Source organism: Antrostomus carolinensis, unplaced genomic scaffold, assembly GCF_000700745.2.
Source record: "Antrostomus carolinensis isolate BGI_N321 unplaced genomic scaffold, ASM70074v2 scaffold8633, whole genome shotgun sequence".
Taxonomy (NCBI): Eukaryota; Metazoa; Chordata; class Aves; order Caprimulgiformes; family Caprimulgidae; genus Antrostomus; species Antrostomus carolinensis.
Window position 1 is genome coordinate 5,146 of NW_010307210.1, and position 20,918 is coordinate 26,063.

Here is a 20,918-nt window from a genome sequence, read left to right on the forward strand (position 1 = left end):
TATGATAGTAAACTACTGCGGAGAGCAGCTGGGCAAGGAAGGTCTCAGTAATGTTGAGTTGGAAATGTTACTATCACAAGCATCTGCTGTGTGGCAAGAAATCTTACTCATTGTACACTGGATTCGAACATCATTGTACCGGGCAACTGCCAGGCATCAGCACAACTAGGCTGGGGGAGGAACACAGGGCAGAAGTCTCACAGAGACTCCAGAAGGGTCCTTCTGACAGCATCTGATAAAGAGGTTCTTTCCTGAGGGAAGTTAGTAAAGCATTATATCTTTCATGGTTGAGAGACAGACCAATCCAAATTTTGCTTCTTTCAAGAAGAAAAGAAGCTAAACATAATATACAGAAATGACTAGTAATTAATTGCACCATAGCCAATGCTGGAGCAAGACTGTGGTAGAGAGTGCATAGAGAGTAGAAAGGAGAAATGCCCAAAAGACAAAATCAGGAAGGTTCAAGATTTCTGAATTCTGTTGAACTTCAGAGTTGACAGAGTTTCCTCCCTCTGCTCTCAGATGAAGACAGAAACAAGGATGCAGTGGTGTAAGAGAGAAGGAAACTGTCTTCTGCAGAATTGGTGAGGCCACTTATGATACTCTTTCAGGCCTGAGACACAGGCATCAGGACGTGCAGAGGGCAGAACCACAACAATTTAGTGAAGAAGAACTACATAAAATTGTATTTGGAGTGTTTACTGCAGGGAGGTGTAGGAGGAAATCCTTCAAAAAAATCCTGATAGCATTCTAACCAAATATAAGGAAAAGACTAAGAATTTGGATGATCTTAAGCCACCGTGTTATAGCATGCACAGTAATTTACCTAAAAGATATTATTGGCTGATAAAGATGTAGCTGGGCACCAGGCTAAAATCTAAGCATGTAACTCACAATGGGGTACACAGCAAGGCTGCAAATTCCAGAATTGCTGTAGGCTTCCAGATGGTCATTTCCATTTCAGCAGAATGGCATACTCTGTTTTGAAGGCTGGACTAATTTGACCGTTTTGACAAACACAAGTACCCTGTGGTCAGTGGTGACAACAATTATAAAAAGGCACACTGCTTTCTCATCTATCTGTTTGTTGACATCAACCTGCATCTGATGGCTTCCAATTAATCTCTCTCAGCTCCAAGGTTCTGCTGATAAGCCTCAGCTCCTCCAGAACAGATTGCTTCAATCTCCTTTTACCTTGGTTGACAAATCAGAGTATTTATAATCTTCATCTAAATTTGCCCACAAATATACTAGTTACTGCTCTTTGTTTTTGACCAAAGTAGACTATTATGGAAAAATAACAGAAAGAAAAATTTCTCATCTATGTCAGCATTTTGTTTCTCTTGTAACTTCAAGTAAGTCCTTCGGTTTATTCCTATTTAACCAGGCTCCCCAGTGTATTTATCTGGTTCTGAACATTCTTTTGTATAATAAACACTGCTGAAAATAACATCTTATGAATTACAATAACAGCCTGAGAAAGATATTTTATCCCTCCGCTACACTAAAAACAGTTTCTGATAACGGTCATATTTAGATACTCTCCAAAATTCACCAAACATTTTCAAACACAAAATTTCCTTCCCCAAACCTTTTTTTCCAATAAGAATATTTAGTTCTCAGAGTTCACTGTAATGCTAATGAAAACCTTTTTTCAACCTGACTTAGTTGAAGGATATCCTGTCCTTCTGCTGCATTATTAATACCACCAAACCACTGGAAAACTAAGTGCAAATGCCAATTCACTTAGTGCTATCATTCGGCTCTACAGAATTTTCCATTTTAGCTACAGTGTGCTAAGTAGCAGCCAAAATATATTTTACATGCAGTTCTCAATAGCCTTTGTTTATCTTGTGACAAAAGCCTGACTAGCATATTGCTCATGTTCTTATTTGTTTATAATTGGTTTCTTAATGTGGGGTTGTTTTTTTTTTTTTTTTTTTTCCAGAGAAAGATTTTTGTGAAGTGTCATACTTCTGGGATTAAAACTATGCTGGCGTTCCTTTTCAAGATAACGGCTCTTGATTTTTGTCCACACCAGATATACATAGAAAATTAAGTGGAGAAAAAGGCAACATGACATATCCGGTCCATAAAGCACAAGTACAATTTAGTAATGAAAGTCAGCGAAGAAACATATCACTTGAAAATCAGAAAATCTTTTTTCTTTTTTTGTTGTTGTTGGTTTTTTTGAGGGCTGGCTTTTTGGTTTTTTGTTGTTTGTTTTTTAAGAGAGCAAACTCAGAGAGCTCGAAGATGCTTATTATGTACCCATGTTCAAATATCTCGTTTGATATAGCAATGTTTCCTAAAGTCTACTCTGGATTACTCACAGATGTAAACCACGTTATTGTATTTATAAGATCTGGATTTAAGAATCTGCTGTCAGAGTATACATCTTCAAACCCCTCTTACTTCTTTCAGCTACTTCCAACTACTTCCATCCTTTTGTATTTGCCACAACTTTTCTACTAAAATAAACACTTTAGGAATGTGTTTCTGGATAGCAATTTTTTTTTTTTTTAAAAACCAATGTTGAGATAACAGCTGTAAAAGAGTTATAGAACTTTTGAAAATGAAAGCAATGTTTCTGGAATTGTAACCAGATACTCCCAAATTCCACCTTTCTCATAGGCAGAAACTCAGTTCATTTCCTCAGGTTCACCCCTCTCAAGCTCTTCCAGAGAACACTGCAGATTATGAAACTTGCTTTATACCTTCATAGCTTCCTGCATAACAGAACAACCTCAAAGGCTTGCCAGTAAAAGCTCTCCATTCTGACTTTTTTTTTTCCTCTTTCTTTCTTTCATTTGAAATGAAAAAGCATGAAATACATTGTTAAAGTTTGCCATTCGAAGTGAAGGAAATAGCAGACGGGCAAAACCCAGTATTTGTTCTCTCACTCAAAAGCATACACCACAAGAGGGCTGCGTTCAATCTCACTTTTTGAAATTCCTATTTCTCAGCATCTAGTTATGCAATCTGAACGTTCAACACTTTTCTTCTGTTTTACTTTGAAAAGATACAGTGTCTTATGAAGCTATTTGTGTTGTAGGACAAGACGGAGCATCCTGATTTTGGATCCTAGAATGTTTTCCAAGTGACATGTACCGACTCAGTTCAGTTCCTCTTCTCAACCAGCTAAGAGAAGATAATGGACGTCTAGCAAGAAGTCAGTGAAATCCTTCTGAACAACACAGCTACAGTGGCTTGGGGATGTCCCAGAATATTTTGCAGACTTAGTGAGCCCACTTTGCCCATATTCTGGACTAGTTGAAACCCATGTTGGCTTCGTTACCACAGTCTCTTCAGTTTAGGTGTAAAGCAGTCCTTGTCTGGCCATGGTGCTTTCAGTCAGCTCAGAGGGAGTGGCAGAGTAAAGTCATTCTGCTTGTAAAAAATCCTGGGGGATATGTTCTTGCCGCATAAATTCACAAAGGCTAAGTAAGATTTGTTTTCTCTAACTGTAGTAATAAGGTTCTAGAATATGATGCTCATCCTAGACTGTTCGCCAAGTAAGACAGAAATCAGCCACCAAAACTCCTGTACATATACACAGCTTAGTATATGCACAATATACCACACCTTACAGGAAAAAACCCACATTTGAGTCATAGGCTCATTATATTCTGTCAGCATTCAGCTGTTCAATTTTAATGAATTCTGTCTTGTCCACTGGTATCCAAACAAGAAGATGCAAAAAATAATATGCTGCTGGTTGATTACAACATGTGTCAGAATACAGAAAGACACAAGACTGAAAGTCAAGAGAATTTATCCCTTCAAGGAGAAAAATCCTTTTAAAATGTTTTCTCCTAATGTACAACACTGCTGTTATAAATCAGAAATTATGTATATATTTCAAAATTGAGTGCATGCTTACGTGCGTGCCTCAGTGTGTAATGTCAACTGAATTCGTTAGCACCACAGGTAGCATAAATCCTGATGAATCTCCACAGCCTCTCAGTATGGTTTGGAATATATTATTAACAGGTTTATTAAATATTTGCAATGCCAGGGACATGCAGAGTGCACTATTTGAGACAGCTGCAGCTTAACCGCTACCTGCTTGAACAATGCTAATATACCAGTGAGATGGTTGTTTCAGACACAGAAAAACAAAACACCCACCTCAAAAAGATCCGAGTCCTAGCAGATAGTATGTGAAGGGGAAGGAAAGAAGGAGCAACATAGCTGCCAAGCATATGTTTAATTTAATTCTCTGATCCATGCTACAACAGCAGCAAAGCAACGGGCTGACAGAGAAAGCCAAGGAGCTCTCAGGTCTTTCGGAAGGAATGCTTTTTTGGATAAGTGAAGGCAGAAGTAGGACTGGTTAAATTACAGCGGTGCTGCTGACAGGATGAACCTGGAGAGCACTGAGGCAAAGAATCCTTTTGAGGGCTGATTTTTCAAAAGCATCCGAGGAGATTTAAAGAACACTAATTCTTACAGGATTTTAAATGGGACTTATGTCCCTAAGGTCTGCCCTCTTTGTGTTTGGCTTTTCAACATCAGTACCATAGCAACTTCCAGGCAACGCGAACGTGCTATTGCTCACAAATTCCAAAGTCTCTGAAGTGTTTTTGAAAATGACTCTCTTCTTTTTATTTATTGTGCATGTTATGCTTTTCTCCTAATAGATGTCCTTATTGTCTGTGCAATGCCAGGAACCATCAGGATGGGCTGGCTCCTTTCAGAGCAGCGCAGTGAAGGAGCGGTGAGCGGAACAATCCACCCAGAAGGTCACTCAGGTCCCCGCTTCTGGAACCGTTCTATAATCCACAAGAGCCCTCACTTTTACTGCTGTACTGCAAGGTTAACAATGACTACCAACACAAACAAAATCACAATTTTGCATAGATGATCCGCATTTCAGTATGAAACCGGACTGGGGAGAGAGACTACCATAGTGAATGCCTATGAAACACAGTTCTCTAATTCTCTACTGGTAGCCATTCCACAGAAAAATGAAATCATGGGAAAATACATTAAAACCTTATATCTGTAATCTGTAATATACTTCATTATAACATTTAATTCACAATGTACACCACTTCAAGTAACTGGCATGGCACATAGGCAGTAAAGGGAAACCCTTATATTTAGCAATGTTTGGTGAGAACATTGAGAACAAAGACTTTATTTCCTGCCCTCTAGAATCCTGCAGTTCAGGAAAAGGTTGACAAAATAAGTCCCAAAGACAGCAATATTTCAGGTTATATATAAGGTGATGAATGAGGTGAAGAGTTGAATTTATCCTGAAGTTTATATTTTGATTAAAATATATTTTAAAAAGCATTGATACTCTACTACAATTTTTCCCAAGCTCCTCTGCCCTCTTATATTTTTCGTTTTTCAGTATCAGTACCATAGCAACATCCAGAACTCATGAATGTGGCATTGCTCTCAACATCTCTGGAGCAGAGCCTTGCAAATGACTGTCAAACTCGGGGATCTGAGTCAGCTTGGAAAAGTCTGATGCTGGGCTAATTTCTATATACCTTGAAAATAATGGCAGGGGACTGGGAGGAGGGCAAAGGGAAGAAGAGCTGAAGCTGCAACAGCAGAAAGGAATGAAAGAAAAACTACTTAAGGTTTAATGATATATAAGCAGCAAGTCTTGCAAGTAGAGGAGATTGAAAGTTTTATTACTATCTTACAGATTTGGAGGCTATATCTGAACAGCTTGAGGATTCCAACATTTCCAGTAACCAAAATGATACTCCACAGACCTTCTCCCCTGCCAGCAATTATTCATATAGAACAGTGATATCAGGAATACACAAAATACATTTGCAGCAACTTTAATGCAGCTGGAAATGAAAACAGCTAGCATCTGCAAAAAGAGGAAGAGTGGGGAATCTATTAAATATGAGTGAGAATCTCCTCTACAACAGGACTCTGATTTGGTATTAGTCTGTTCAGCCTGTAGATGCTGCTATTTTTCTAGTAAAACACATCAGGAAATATCATCTCTTAACTGAAACTAAAGCAGTATTCTGTCCTGGAAAAAGTAAGTTTAGGCTCCTCTCTACTCAAGACTGCCTGAAGCAATTATCTGCCTTACCAATAAACACAGACAAGAAAAGGTATGCTATGTAGAGCACCTGGTAATGCCATGTGAAATAAATAGGTATCAGGACTATTCCTCTGTTTACAGGAATTTCAACTTCAGCAGTAATTAAATATGCTACCAATCAAACCAACATCGCCTGGAAAATCATGGATCATTGGCTGATGAGAACGAGCAGCACTTAATAAACTTGAACTTTACTCAAGTCTCACCTATTGTCTGTCCTGCGGTCATAAGTCTTTAAAAACAAAAACAAAGCTCAGTACTCTGACAGAAAAAAAACAAATCTCCTTGACAATTCTTATAGTATTCTGTATATTTTATTAGTATCAAGCCCGTCACAAGGATGTAGTGAACAAGCTCATAAAATAGACTGTTTGGTGTTTCATTCAGGCTCAGGGGAGCATCAAGAGTACTGCAAGCTTCTGTGCTGAGCTTACTGTGCTGTTGTGAGTGACACCACAGGAAAAAACAAATCAAATAAATCTTCCAATCAGATTAATTACCTTTCAAAATGCACACCCAGAGAGATGCTGACCAAGTCTAGATCAGCAGATACACCTTGTTACACACACTGTTGGTCCACTACCTAGCCAAAGCATATAAACCAACCAGAAAAGCCTATTTTAAAAATATCTTGAAGAGGAGATAAACATTAGATCAAAAAAGCAGGAACATATTTTCAATTCTGAAGAAAGTAACTCTAGTTTTTACTGAGCCATCATTTTTCCTGAACTTATCTGTGGCCAAGCTTCATTTCTACATATGCGATCTCATGAGCTAATATTGTTCCAGGCCTCCAGTTGAAGCAATTAAAAAAGTCCACATTCGCCAAACATTACCACATCGTTACCACAGATACTGTGTATTCTGAGTTAAGGGAAAACAGTGGAAACCTCTAATACCACTGTGGGGTAACTGTTGGCAAATAATAACTTTTTAATATGGTTACCACAGGGACTATTAATAACCTGCAAGGAGGTAAATGGAAAATGCTCCCCTGCATGGTATATCTGCTTGTCACAAGCCATGACTCACACATTAAAGAGTGTAAGGAGATTATTTCTGTAGATGGATCTTGATAGGCTCCAGAATGTAAAACCTGAAATATTTCCGATGAGTATCATAGATGTGTGGGTGACGCAAACAACAACATGTCAACTTGCAAACTCTACAGGTAGTAGCGATTCTTACAAGGATCCACCATAAACTCTCCAGCGAAAGGCTGTGCTCTCTTCTCAAAAGCAGCAGAGGGTAGAAAGGAGGGTTGAGAGAAAGGAGTGGTTTGGAAAAACAGATGCTTCTCAGGAGGACTGAAACGATGGATTGTTTGCCACAGAGCTGGGGTAAGTAGTGCAGAATACTGCTTCAGTAAGACATGAAAGAAGAGAAAAACTTCAATGTGTACGAAAGGCCAGAAATCATCTAACAGAAAGCTGGTGCTCATACTGAGAAGTAGGTCAAAGCCAACACATGCAGATGTTTGTAAGATATGGTAATCGTCAATGGTTGAGACGATTCTGGAAACAGTCAAGCTGCCCTTTCCCATGTTCCAGATTACAGAGACAGCTCTCAACGTTTGCAATAAAGCACAATAGCCTGCAACTCGATTTTCTGCATTGCTGAATCTCACAGACATGCCTAGCAATAAAAGTGTGGTTTTGAACAAGGTCTGGGTTGTTTTGTTTTTTTTTAAATTAACTAATTTGTTATGAATTTTCTACCAACACACAAAAGGCATAAAAGGCATGCAAGCTTCAATTTACATACTGATATTTCTACATCAAAGGCTATGCTATTTAATGCACAGGATCCAATTTTCATAAAAGCACAAGTTCAATTATAACGGCAACCAGTGAAGCTCTAATACTGCATTTTCAGCTAAAAAATTGCTCAAAGCCCTTTCACAATAGCTCTGTAATTTCTGAGCATCAGTCTACTCAGTAACACGACTCTGGGAGGTATGCATGCACAGAAGCAAAAAAAAAAAAAAAGTTAAAAGAAAAAAAATTGGGAAGAAAATTTCCTTGCACTGAGGGATGATGGCTTAGAGTTGCTGCTTAATCTCTGCAAGTCTGATGGACATACAGGTGAAATTAGTTGACTGAGGACCTAAAGTTAAAGCTCATGTGGCTACTTACATTTTCCTGTTTCCAAAACAGGCTGGTTTTGGTTTACACAAGCACCGAGCAACCAGCACAAACAGGCGAGAGCTGCTCTGAGGGATGGTCAGTGTGCAAGCTCTGGCCTCGCCAAAACCCACAGAAATTTTGGCAGTGGCAGAGCATATCATTTTGGAAGTCAGAAATCCGTTCAGTCACAAAGAGGGAGGCTAGCTTTTGTTAAAACAACAGATCTAACCCTTACTGTCTGTCATTTGATGTGAGGCCTTTATGCATCCTGTACCTCTGTTACACAGAAGACAAATTATGCACAAACATGAAAACTGCTGAAATCCGGCTTACATGCTTCAGTTTGAGGGCATAAAACCTCTGAGGGTAATTCAGCAAACACTTCTGTGATCAAGACCTGCATACCTCATGCAATATTTATGTGAAAAGAAAAAAAAAAAACTTTGTCTATCAAAACAGAAAGCAGTACATTTAATACATACATCCATTCATTCATACACCCCGCCCACCACAGCCTGAGCATTTTGGTCAACGAACAGAGCTATTACAGATGTGAATTTTACACCTGCATCAATTTGCCCTTAAAAAACCCCCAAATATAACACATTTAGGAATTGGTGTTACTTTAATTTACATTTGAAAGAATGAATGGCATCTGTCTTGTAAGCTGTAGGTGCTTCGGACATAACTGTGCTGAGAGTAGAAGCATCATGTACACCAGAAGACAAGCTTCTGGCAGCATCATGGTAGCATTCCTCATTGACATTCAATCCACTCATAAAAGCAGCCTCCTGCCTCTCTCTTTTTCAAAGTCAGAGTAAGAAAAAAAGCTCTAGGGGCTAATAGACTCTGGCTACTTCATGTTGGAGGGTCTTGTTAATTAATTACTAAATTGAGAGTCTCAACTTTAAACACTGTTTACACAAGTAATATCAAATTTGAGCACCTTGGCTCATGTGATGATTGCAGGGCTCAAGACAGAGTCATCTCCTAAAGACAGTCCATAAACTATCAGGGCTTTATATGGGAGCTTACCATACTCTCCGTGCATAGCAAGGACATCCAGATGCTGCTTGCAAGGACCTGCTGCGTAACTCTCTGGCTACATCCCACTCCCATCTACAGAGACAAACTGTATCTGTCAGTTTTCAAGAACTGCTGATCATCATCTATTAACTGTCTTAGATATATATTAATCTGCAAATTGCAAACTGTCTCCTTATATTATTAGCTCAAATGTGCCATATAAGTGCATTGTACCATAACCCAAATAAATGGCATTAAGTACATAAATATGCATACATGGATACTGTGCCTCCCAGAAAAGCATACAGAATCTACATAATAGTCAGTAAGCATCACAGGATTAAACTATTTACATAGATATATAGATAGATATATTGGACTGAACTCCTTAATATAATCTTCCTGCCCTAGCAATGAAACAGACTGGGATTCTTGCATGCAATTACTGAAACACTGTACAACTATAAAACTCAGGTATAAACAGAAGATACAGACTAGTCTCTGATTGTGTCTATGTAAACATTTAGTTGGGGGCAAAACTATCAATTTTGAACCAATCGTGGAAACAGGATGAGGATCACAGTTTCTTCCCATCAGTTAGGAAATGCAATGAAGGCAAGCATGTTAAATTTGTATCTTTTTTTTATTTTAGGATGCTGCAGTTGGCAGCAGTTATCTGCAATATTTTTTTTCAGTTGGCTAATTATGAACCAGAAATAAATTCGAAGCTGAAATACTATAACAAGGCAAATAATTCTAACTCTTCATCATACTGTAAAACCACTAAAATACAAACCCCATAATAGGAACATCCAATCCAATGTATCCACATATTAAAGACTGTTGATGGATATAGAGGAAGTGTCAAAAAGAGGTCAGTAAAATTTAATGTTGGCAGAAATGGTTGTTTGCAAAAGTATGAATAATCTTCTAATGATGCTTTAAAACCTTTTCTCTGTCTTAACACTTACTGTTTATTTCATCCTGAGAAAATACTTAAAAGCCATGAAGCAATTTTAAGAAAACATTAGTAAACAACTATTTTCTCTTGACAGACTATTTGGCTACAATTACAGATATTATGCCAAGATAATATATGTAATTTACTGAATCCAGACGATATTGAATCAAATCAACCAGTATTATTTTCCATCTCTTTGAAACTGAACATTCAAGCCGTCTGAACTTTCAATGTCATTTGGCACTTCAGAAAAAACTTTATAAAATACAACCAGGACTGAAAATCTATACTTAATTTCTGAGTAACCTCCTGACCCTTCATAGAAGGATCTCACAAGATCTTCAAGAGCATTATATAAACCATAAATGTTTCTAATTAACATTGTTAAAGGCATGCTTATAATAGTCTTATTTAAATTCCTGCACATTTCTGTCGAAGTCCCACATTTTGTAAAAGAAGATTATTTGCCTCAGTCCAAGTTATGCCAAAAATTACTCCATACATAACATCTATTCGAAGTTGCAGACTTTAAAAAAGGATTAAATATGACTTTAGGAGGTGGTTAAAGAGAGGTATATGATGATTAAAAAAAAAAAAAAGTAATGAACAATCTTCATTTTGGTGTCTGGAGTTCATTTTCTGTTGGTCATTCACATGTTTTGACTCTGTCTTTTTAGAAATGTTCACCTTTGCTCTCCAAAGAAATACAGCATAAAGCTCTAGTAATTTTTCACCAGGTGCTGACTGAATCGAGGGTTCATTACTGCTGAGGCAAGACAAATTATATACTTGATCAAGTGAACAGAATTAGAAAGAAGCAAATCAACTATTTTATTTCTCTTTGCTTTCCATCGATAGCAACTAATACTTGGGATTGCAGTGGTTGCTTTGGTCAACAAAGGTTTGGCCTACCACAGGGTAATTCCTCTGGCTGCCGTGATAAGTGATCAAAGCAATCAAATGTGCTCCAGCACTGAGAAAATGTGTAATTAATTGAGCTCATACACTTTAAGTATTTTGATGGACTAAGGCCAAAGTGTTTGAAGAAGAAAACTTTAAAGCATGCTAGGAAAAAGGGCTAGTGCTATGTTGAGCATCATGCATCAGTAAAGATTAATGAAGAATCTCACAAACCTGCTTTATTTGTTGCAGAGACTATCACAATTGACTAGAAATTCAGTAATTGTTCCCAAGAAGGTTGATCATCTTGCAGGGGTGAAAAATGCACATATTTCATTAATCTATATTTAGGCTAAATATATTCATTACTTTTCCACCTTCATTAGTCCTTACTGAAATTTTTGTTCCTCTTTTACTTCCACATCTTCACATACAACTCTATACTGTGCATCAGGTAGCAAGTTGACCAGCTACTATGCAGTTTTTCCCTCTTTGTGTTCTCATGTCTATACTGTATTTCTTTCTCTTACCATGCACAAACAATGACATATTATTAAACCATCCTACTTAAAATTATTATTGAGCCAAAGGAACACACTTCTCAAAAAAACAATGCTGAATCAAATTTATGTTTCTCTTGTTTAAAAACCAGCAAAAACTGCAGTCCTTATTTTCCTGAGTATATTATTAATTGTACATCTAAAGAATGTTTATAGTCCATGTTTACTCTTGGGTGATTCTAATTTTTATATGAATGAGAAAACAGTAATATGATCATTTACAAGTAAAATAGTATTTTCACTGTCTTGGCACCTGACCATAATGAAAGGAAAAAACAGTCAGATTTTATCTGTTTCTCTTCAGAAGAGTCAGCTCAGAGGGTAAGAGCTATTTTCACTCATGAAAAGCTAGAATGTGGAAAAAAAGGTAAGAGACTCAAAAACCAAGGAGATGTATTGCCTAAAATACTATTTTCGTTTTTTTGGTGGAGGTTATATAGATTTTTTTTTTTTTTCCCTTAGGTCCCATAATTTCAGCAAAGTCCTAGAAACCATCATAGCAATGACTACAGGCAAAAGAGATCAAACAGTTGAAATAATGACCATATAAGAGTGAGAAGGCAGCCAGAGGAATTTGAGTATTGGTCATCACTGGAAAAATCCATTCACGTGGTTTAGAAATTTTTGCCACCTATGGAAAGCATAGGACTGAAAACTGCTTGGATTATGCTGTCAGGCTGCAGACAGTGCTTCCTCTAGGAAGAAACTCTCCTGCACAGATACAAGAAACATTTTACTGAAGGTTATTTTTTCCTGATTCTTCATTTCCTATTCAGAAGGGCTGCTAATAGTTATTTTTATGTCATAACAGGTAATTCTTTCATGCTACAGCTTGTGATGCATATTAATCAGGGTTCTTGACAAATTAAATTAGTTTTTTTAACATTCAAAAAGCAGTTAAACTTCTAATGACATTTTCCCCCTCTCTTCATCAACCTATTTTTGGAGCAAAATAATGTACTCAGGCCTGAAGTAAAGACACTTGAGCCTCAGGAATGGAAAACAGCCAGGAGCCGAAATGTATTCACAGGAGAGCTACAGGGCAACAAGGTTGTCATCTATGCACAAAAATACTTTCAAAGACGTAAACATGATGTTAAAATCTCCACCACTCCCTCCTGCATGTTCAAGTCACACACACTGCTTTGTGCTTGCAGCTATAAGCAGGAAAAAAGGAAACAAGTCTATTTTTATGATTATTGCTACTATTGTAGCATTAGGACAGTCCAGAAACAGGGACTAATGTTAACACCATAACCTTACCAACCCTGGTTTTCTTTATTACTGCTAGTATCAGAAATTAGAATTGCAAAAAAAGCATTCTCATAGTATAAATCAAACTAGAGCTGTACGATAATGCTAGGTACCAATTGTGCCATCTCCATCTGAAAATCTACCTGTACATCTATATTGTACAGATGAAAATATACATATATGTAGGTGGTATATAATACACTGAAGTGTTTTAAAGTCAAGCAACTACTGTTAGGTTGTCCTTAAAATAAAATATTTCAACGCAACTGGTCCGTATTTGGCACACTTACAGACAATTGAAAACCAATTCTCAAATTAGTAAGTGATAACTAAGTATTTTAAACTGCTAGTTGAACTTGGTTCGCACACATAATTTATTACATGATAGCGTACAGTCATAATACATATAGCTTATAATGCCTGGCAAGGTACCCAATACTTAATAAATTCAATGCTAAAGGGACATTAATATTTCACACATTTGCCTGCCTTAAATAAAAATAGAACTTAAAAGCATTTGAAAGACTGGACAAAAAAAATCATCTAGGAATGTGTTTGATTTTTCCCCAGCTTTGTACTGCATGAAATCAGTTAGCCAGCCTCAAATATTTTCTTTTTTATAACCCAATAGCCTAATTTGCATAGATCTCATAGAGCAATAGAAGAGAAAGGCATTTTTATAAAATTAGAAAATGACAGTATAGCCACAAAGCTCATTTCTGCAGCAAATACAGAATCGGGTTTTTTAAGTTGATAATATTTTGAGTGGAAAATATTCCTTTAATGAGAACTTTATTTCAGGCTAGAAATATTATTCTGCAGTAGATTAACCTAGTGCTGAAAAGTTTAAAGTAAAACAAGCTTTTGAAGTTGCATATGTGGCAGATTTTTTACTGTAGCAAATTGAGTAATAAACACTAAAGACAGATGAAAATCTAAGATGCCCACTACTGAATGTCCAATAAAAATAAGGTCAAATAGATACATGGTCCATCTGGACAAAATAGCAAAGTGTTTATGCTGATTTTAGGACATCTGCTTAGTAGGAATCAGGCAAAACGCAAGCCAGGTCTGCTCCTAAAATTCGAGCATGGCTACCAGCAAGGGAAAAAAAACTACTAATGGGCCCTTATTCTTTTTAATAACCTCAAACTTCTTCCTTTGGCAGTCAGAATAACCAGCACGTGTTAAAGATCTAGAACTGCTTTTCCCTGAAGAACTAGCCTATAAATAAGTCCCTTAATATCTGCTGTACATGTTTATTTTCTGCAACCATACACTGTATGTGTATTTGAAACACTGCCACATCAGTATCATTTAATGGTTACATCATTATGGCCTCAAATCTCATCAGAATGTCCATTCCCAAAATGACCCACAGACATCTTGATCTAACAAGCAATCACACCTTTATACTCTGTTCCCCTGATAACAGGGACTTGATCTCTATCCCTAGATTAATACAAGAACGGGAGACCAATTCTAAGTAAAAAGCTAGTACCATGCATTCTCTTACCCACCACTCCGCAAAGCAGCACAACTCCTATTTTATGCAGCTTCTTCAAGTCATCATCACCTGAAAAAAGTTGGCAGCACTGGGGCAGCTGACTTGCCACATCTACATGCTGCTAGGCATTCCCCTGGACCATTTAACACAGCAGCTTGGTGTCACAGCTCTCAGACTTAAAACCAGAAGCTTTACAGAGAGGGCAGTGTTATACATGTCTATGTATTCAGTGTCAACCACCCCTCCACTACATATCTCCTGATTATATTAGTATCTGTTATCGACTCTCTCAAATCTCTCCATGTTACAATCATTTTAAGCAGGGTTGCAAACAAGGGCTTTTTTTGTGATCAGGAAACAAAGTTTTTCTGAAATTACTTCGGTTTTGTGAATATCAGCTTCTACAGCTTGGGTGAGATTTGTTATCTTAAGGGAAAAAAGAACATATAAATATAGAGCAGGGTTACCTTCCCTTAGACGCTCAACCACAAAAGTGAATCCAGTAGTTCGTGGATGTAAGACGTACTCGTATTTTTGAAGTCCATTCTTTTCAGCGAATTCATTACTGCGGGCTTTGGTATTGGCTGAAGAAGAGAATAAAAAGCACCATTTTCTATTAGTGTGCACGTAGACCATGAATTAAATATAATTATTATATGACAGGAACAGGATAACAGCAGTTCACACAGTATGAATGTACAACAGCTTTTCAGGTGGAGGCAGACTGCAAGTGTGCTTTCAGCTGGCTACAGTACGGTATGAGGAAGAGCAATGTGGATTGCAAGAAAAGCCTTTTTACCCTCTCGTTTCATTTTAGAAAATAATCAGCAAATCTTTCATATTTATCAAATGCAATCTGAAATCTATGAATTGAAGTCTGCTAATAGTTCTCTGTAAACTTCAATACCCATTTTACAGTGAAATGTGTTGTCTCAACTGTTTTGTTTGTGGTTTTGTTTTTTTTTAATCAAAAGGCACAGTGTACAGTAATGTAGGTTTGATATTATGTACCGAAATACCTGGAGGTCAGTGTTTAACCATGCTAAACTTATTTCAGAAAGAAAACATTAAATAGAGGAAAACAGTTAATCTAATACATTAAAAGGGTATCTTACATCTTCATTCTAAACCCGACATGTTTGTCAACCCACGTCGCACATACATACTCTGATTTAATTTTTGGACCAAGTGCCTCAGTGTCACAACACATGCTTGCTACCGTACACGCAAGGCATCTGGAAAGCAGTGTGGCTAAACCCCATGACAAATATGTTTCAAATCTCTGGCAAAAAAGTCTCTCACGAGGAAACCAAACAAAAGCTTTGCAGAGCCAGTTGCTAACAGAACCCACTAAGCAAGGAAGATGCAGACATTAAAGTGAAAACTTCTGAAGATGAGTGGAGAGGAAGCAATTTGTTCTCCAGTGATGTGCAGGAGGCTCTTCCAAGCAGCCACATTAGCAGCCAAACGGACTTTGCTGGCTACGCTTACTACTTTGTTGTGGGTTCTGCTGTGCCTCCCCTGGGGCCAAAAGGCAATGGACACATATACTGTTCACTTGGCAACATGGAAAAAATCAATTTGATCAACTAACTTATTAAATAACTCATATTTATATAGTTTTACGGGTGTTTAAAAGACAAAATCTCAGCAACAGATCTATGGGACAAAATCATTGCCTAAGCAATATATCATCTTTTTCAAGCAGAAACAGATCTTTTTTTAAGTGTCGACAGTTACCGTTAACAGATATGGGAGATAAAGTAATAAAAACCATATTGCTGCTTAATAATTTAACAAAATTGATACGTAAAGGTAAGTTCTTCCCTTTACAATCATCATAATTTTTTCTATGAAAGAACAATAGCACAAGTGGACAAATCAGCAGTAGTGCGAGATGTCCTTTTTGCAGTAATGCAACTTTCCTGCATCTTTTTTTTCCTAAATTATATGAGCTTTTTGTTTATCAAAAAACGTGGGTGTCCCTCCAAAAGGACCATCTACCGATCAATAAATGCTACAGCATATCAGTACAGTGAGTATTCTTTCCCCTGTGACCTGTTTCCATGCATAAGAGTACTGCTTTTCATAAGTGCAGCCCTTAAGATTTAGTGCACAGATTTCCTGACCATGTGATTTGGAGGAAAGGAAAATTGTTGCACAGTAGCCAAGCAAGTGATTCAGCAAGGAGAATCCAAAAGATTTAATTCTTGCCAAATTGCCAAAACGCACAAATACTTGAAAGTCTGACAGCTTCAAAAATCATCACTAAATTGCAGAATGTGTGAAATACTAAAATTACACTTGGTTATGTAACTTAAGTTTATCCTTCACTGGATATATGCATTATGTTTTTAACCACATGATCAGAGTATCTATTTTTGTCTGCTTGACTACTACCATTCAATATTTAAAAAGCACTATTCTGAATCAGCAAAGGGGACTTGCCTTGGACCCCTGCCTCTGTGACAGCAAAACTTGCAAAGTTAGCCATGAGCAAGACTTGGAATAGCAGAAAAGGCAAGAGTAATCCGGTAATTATCAAATGCTCCTCTGAAAAGCTGGATTCTATCTCTTAGACATAATTGTATTGCACTATTAACAACTTAAACTTTTTATTTTCTAAGAAATTATATTGATCACCAAGAGTGTTCCTATAAAAAATATACGAGTCAAGAGTTCCTTTCCAGATTCTGTGGCGATTCAAGTAAAATGCTTTTAATTAATTTATCACAAAGTTTTAAGCTAATGTATTGTTTTTTCCAAAGGACAGAGGAAGCGTCATCTTCATTTTCTGCATATCCAAATTTGGATTTCACATTGCTACATATTCAATCTGCAAATCAAGTCAATAAAAGCTTTGAGATAAAAGTGCCATAAGTGTCTAGACAAAGCTAAGCAGTCTAAAAAAAATAAAAAATCTAAATCTTAAGCATCTTAAACTGCACACAGTTAATGAGCACTCAGAAAAACCTTCTCTGTAAGTATGCTCACCAGCACTTTGCTTCAGAGGGAGCATGAATACAAATTCCTTGCTATTTGCAAAACACCTCTACTTGCACCACAAGGAAACCAAAAAGTAAATGGTGGGCAGTTTTGTTTTCTGAGCAAGACCTAATTGATGCTGCAGAATAGGTTTGTGACCTTCATTACTCATTGCCTTGAAGTAATCATCTTCAAACATCCTCTTGGTGCACTTCCCTGCACTTGGAAAGAACTCACTGTAAACATCTGTAAAACATCTTCCAAATTTCCCTTTACTACAATGCCTTTCTAAAAACATGTGAACAGCTGGACACTGGCACACCAGCCAACACTATTCAGCTATTTCCTGATACTTGCATCCCCCTCTTGCCTCTGGACTACAGAGACTGTTCCCTTCCCATTTTGCATGAACCCCAGTGTAATGGGATTTTAGAACTAGAATAACACTCCCAGCTAATACAATGATCATTGTCATATGGAAAAATCATCTCCCTCTTCCCTTCCTAACAACTATCAAGCCACAGGTCTTTGTGCATTAAAAAAAATATTTATTATAGCAAGTCAGGAAGGTCAAAATGTTTTTGATACTATCCTGAAAGCCGGGGTAGGATATGTTTTCACTCGACCGAAAAGTAAGAATAATTCCCTTCCTTCCCCTCCTGCTACTCTCAGTTTCTTACTCTGCTATTACTTATTAACAAATGCACCGACTGCCATCTTATCCAACGTAAGCACCTCGGTGCCTGCTGCTGTTTGGGATCCCTGTGCGAGACACCTGTGCATAAACCTTCTGGGAGAAATTCAGAGTAAGTCTCCTGTTCAGCACTAGATTCAATGAAAGGCAGAAAATGTGATGTTTCCCATTATATGAAACCTAGGGGCTAGAAAACTGATCCAGGAAATCAGAAACCCATTTTTATATCCTCTCCAATTTAAGGGAATTTGCATAACAAACACCTCTTTAAAATCCCTTAATCAACAGACCAGGCTACACTGTCAGCACGGCAAAACTTATGCAGATGCCTCATCATTCTGCAGGCCAGATTACAACATTCTTAGGTGAAAGAATTTAAAAAACTGAAAGATGCCTTTGTAAACCTGATAGTGAAAACACTTCCTTAAAAAGAGGAAACATATGTTCTCTTCTTTGCTTCCAACCAACACAAATTGCATAAAGGTCTTGAAGGAGGGACGGGAAACAAACTCAGTTTGGGTCTCCTGAATCCCCAAAGGTTGCTCACATCATTTGGCTAAGGGTAGTGCCCCCTCTTCCTTACTCTCTCTGAAAAGTATGAGTAAGCATTGCTTCCTAGAAACAAGTATTTTCTTTCTTACACTGCATTTAAGCCAAAGTAAATCTACCCCCAGAGTTTTTGTTTTAAGTGTATTTTGCATTTTAACTCCTTGGTTCTATTTGCTCCTATGACAAAAAGAAACAGTAGAATAACCTTTTTTTCACATAAAGCAGTCAGATTATTAATAGAGGGTGATGTGGGGCCTTTACTGATCCAGAACTGCTTCATGTTTTGTCTCCTCTGGTCTTGGACTGACTTGCTTGTCTTTCTCTGTATCCTTCAGTTAATACATGCTGCCTCTCGGAGGGTATGGTCTTTGGGGTGGTGACAAGTACAAGAAGTCAAATTTATTTGAGTCTTTAGACACTATGCAGAGCAATTGTCAAAGTACACAAAAGAACAAGAATTTAAGGATTCTGACCATAACCTCTTTCTTTTTTTTTTTTTTTTTTTTTTTTTTTTTCCCCTCCTGTGCTGCCTTTGGTACCTCATTTGGTTACATTTTTTTACCATTTATCTCAAAATCCCATTTATTCCATTTTTAAATTACTGGAAAAGCTCAGAAAGTCAGCACTTTCTAGAAGCACCACACTTCAGAATTTAATTTAAAGTAAATGGAGGAAGAAATTATGCTAACACATTTTTTTGATTTTTGAGTTACAGATTTTTAAGAAGTTAAATTGCTTTTGCCTCTGAAAACCACAGGATAAAGTGAATTCAGTTTTTTTTTCCAAAAGTCAAATTATATTTTTAATTTGTGAGACAGTTTTGAATTAAGACAAAAATCTCTAGAATTTGACTTTGATGAAAGCCATAATGCTTTCAATGCAGCCACAAGCTGCACTGGTGCAAGTCTGAAGAGGTCTGAAGACCTATACTCAAAGAAAAGCTAAGTCTGTACTCCCCATGAAATAGGTATGTAGTATTAGCTCCTCTCAAACAAAGAAGTTCACATGCTTTTGCAGATTCAACATTGTCTAGGTTGATGTGTTTTGCTGGATGTCACCCAAAAAAGAATTATGAACTTCCCTCATCATCCTACTGGAAAGCTGATTCTGGCAACTTTAATACAACTAGTTCTGATCAACTCTCAACTACTCCCCCCCACCCTCCCCATTGCCCCTAGTACTATTGCACTGAAATTTGAATATTACATACTACCTTTTCCTTTAATCTGGCTTGTGATAAAAGCATGCATGTACTTCTATGACTTCATGTACTCTCAAATGATATTGGTGTCAGACAGTGAAAAAACAAACAAGTACTGCAAAAACCTGTCTAAAAAAACCCAAAACAAACAAAAAACCCCTCCAAAAAACCTCATTTATGTATTAGACATTTGTATAGAAAGCATAAAAGCTATATTGGCTCACAGTATTTTAACAAATTCTTATTTGTGCTATTTTCAAACTATTACATGTTAAATCAACCTCTACCAGTGCTTTTGAACAGTATTTTTTTACTTTACCCAAGTACATCACACGTACTAGAAAAGAGAAAAATCCAACTGCAGTTCATTGTTACCTTCTAGGCAGAATATTGTATGTGATTCACATCACAACACTGCTGCCAAAATCTGGGCTCTAGCAAGCTTTCCTACTTGTTTTTTAGCTGTTCCTCAAGGAAAAAAGGTCTGTGCAATCACACTGTCCACCTGTTCCCCTTAACATTTGAAGTTTTTGCCTCCTGCAAACTTTGACAGAGACAAAAGATTCAAAGATAATTAAGCCCCAGAGGAGTTCTAGAAAAAAAAAAACAATGGCTGAGTAAAGGAAACCTCCAAGAGTAGAGATCTTTATGAGAAAAGCCAGGGTAAGCTCCACAGGTATTTACTCTGTCAGGGCTTTCAGCACAGCATGCAGCAGCCCCTTGGTTAACGCCAAATACTGGTGAGGATGAGCCACAGCACACGATGCCTCTTGCCGAGACAGCAGCAAGAGATTTGTTGAGGAAATGTCACATGGACAGAAACACAAGGAAAAAGGAGAAGTTGGAGTCAAGAAAAGACCATGTACAGGGATGCAGACACAAATCCATAGGAAATGAGACTTTAACAGGCTCAGAGCAATACAGAAACTTTTTTTTGTTATTGCTTTCTGAAGAATTTCTGCAGAGAGTCTTGTAAGGAAAACCAAGGAAAAAAAAAAAAAAAGAACAAGCAAAATGGTGGGTTATATTCCAGCTTTCCAGAAGCACTAGACTTATGTTTGCTCTGTTTTCTT

At 37.3% G+C, this 20,918-nt stretch overlaps 1 protein-coding gene across 1 annotated transcript in view; it reads right to left on the reverse strand.

Annotated features, from left to right (window-relative positions):
* Positions 1 to 14,883: 14,883 nt before the first annotated feature.
* The window catches only part of LCLAT1 (lysocardiolipin acyltransferase 1), a gene marked incomplete at its 3' end in the record, with an annotated part of 32,686 nt that continues 26,651 nt past the window's right edge, over positions 14,884 to 20,918 (reverse strand). The window contains exon 5 of the mRNA XM_010165349.2: positions 14,884 to 15,000. Coding sequence (XP_010163651.2) covers positions 14,884 to 15,000 — 117 coding nt within the window. The remainder of the gene's footprint in view (positions 15,001 to 20,918) is intronic.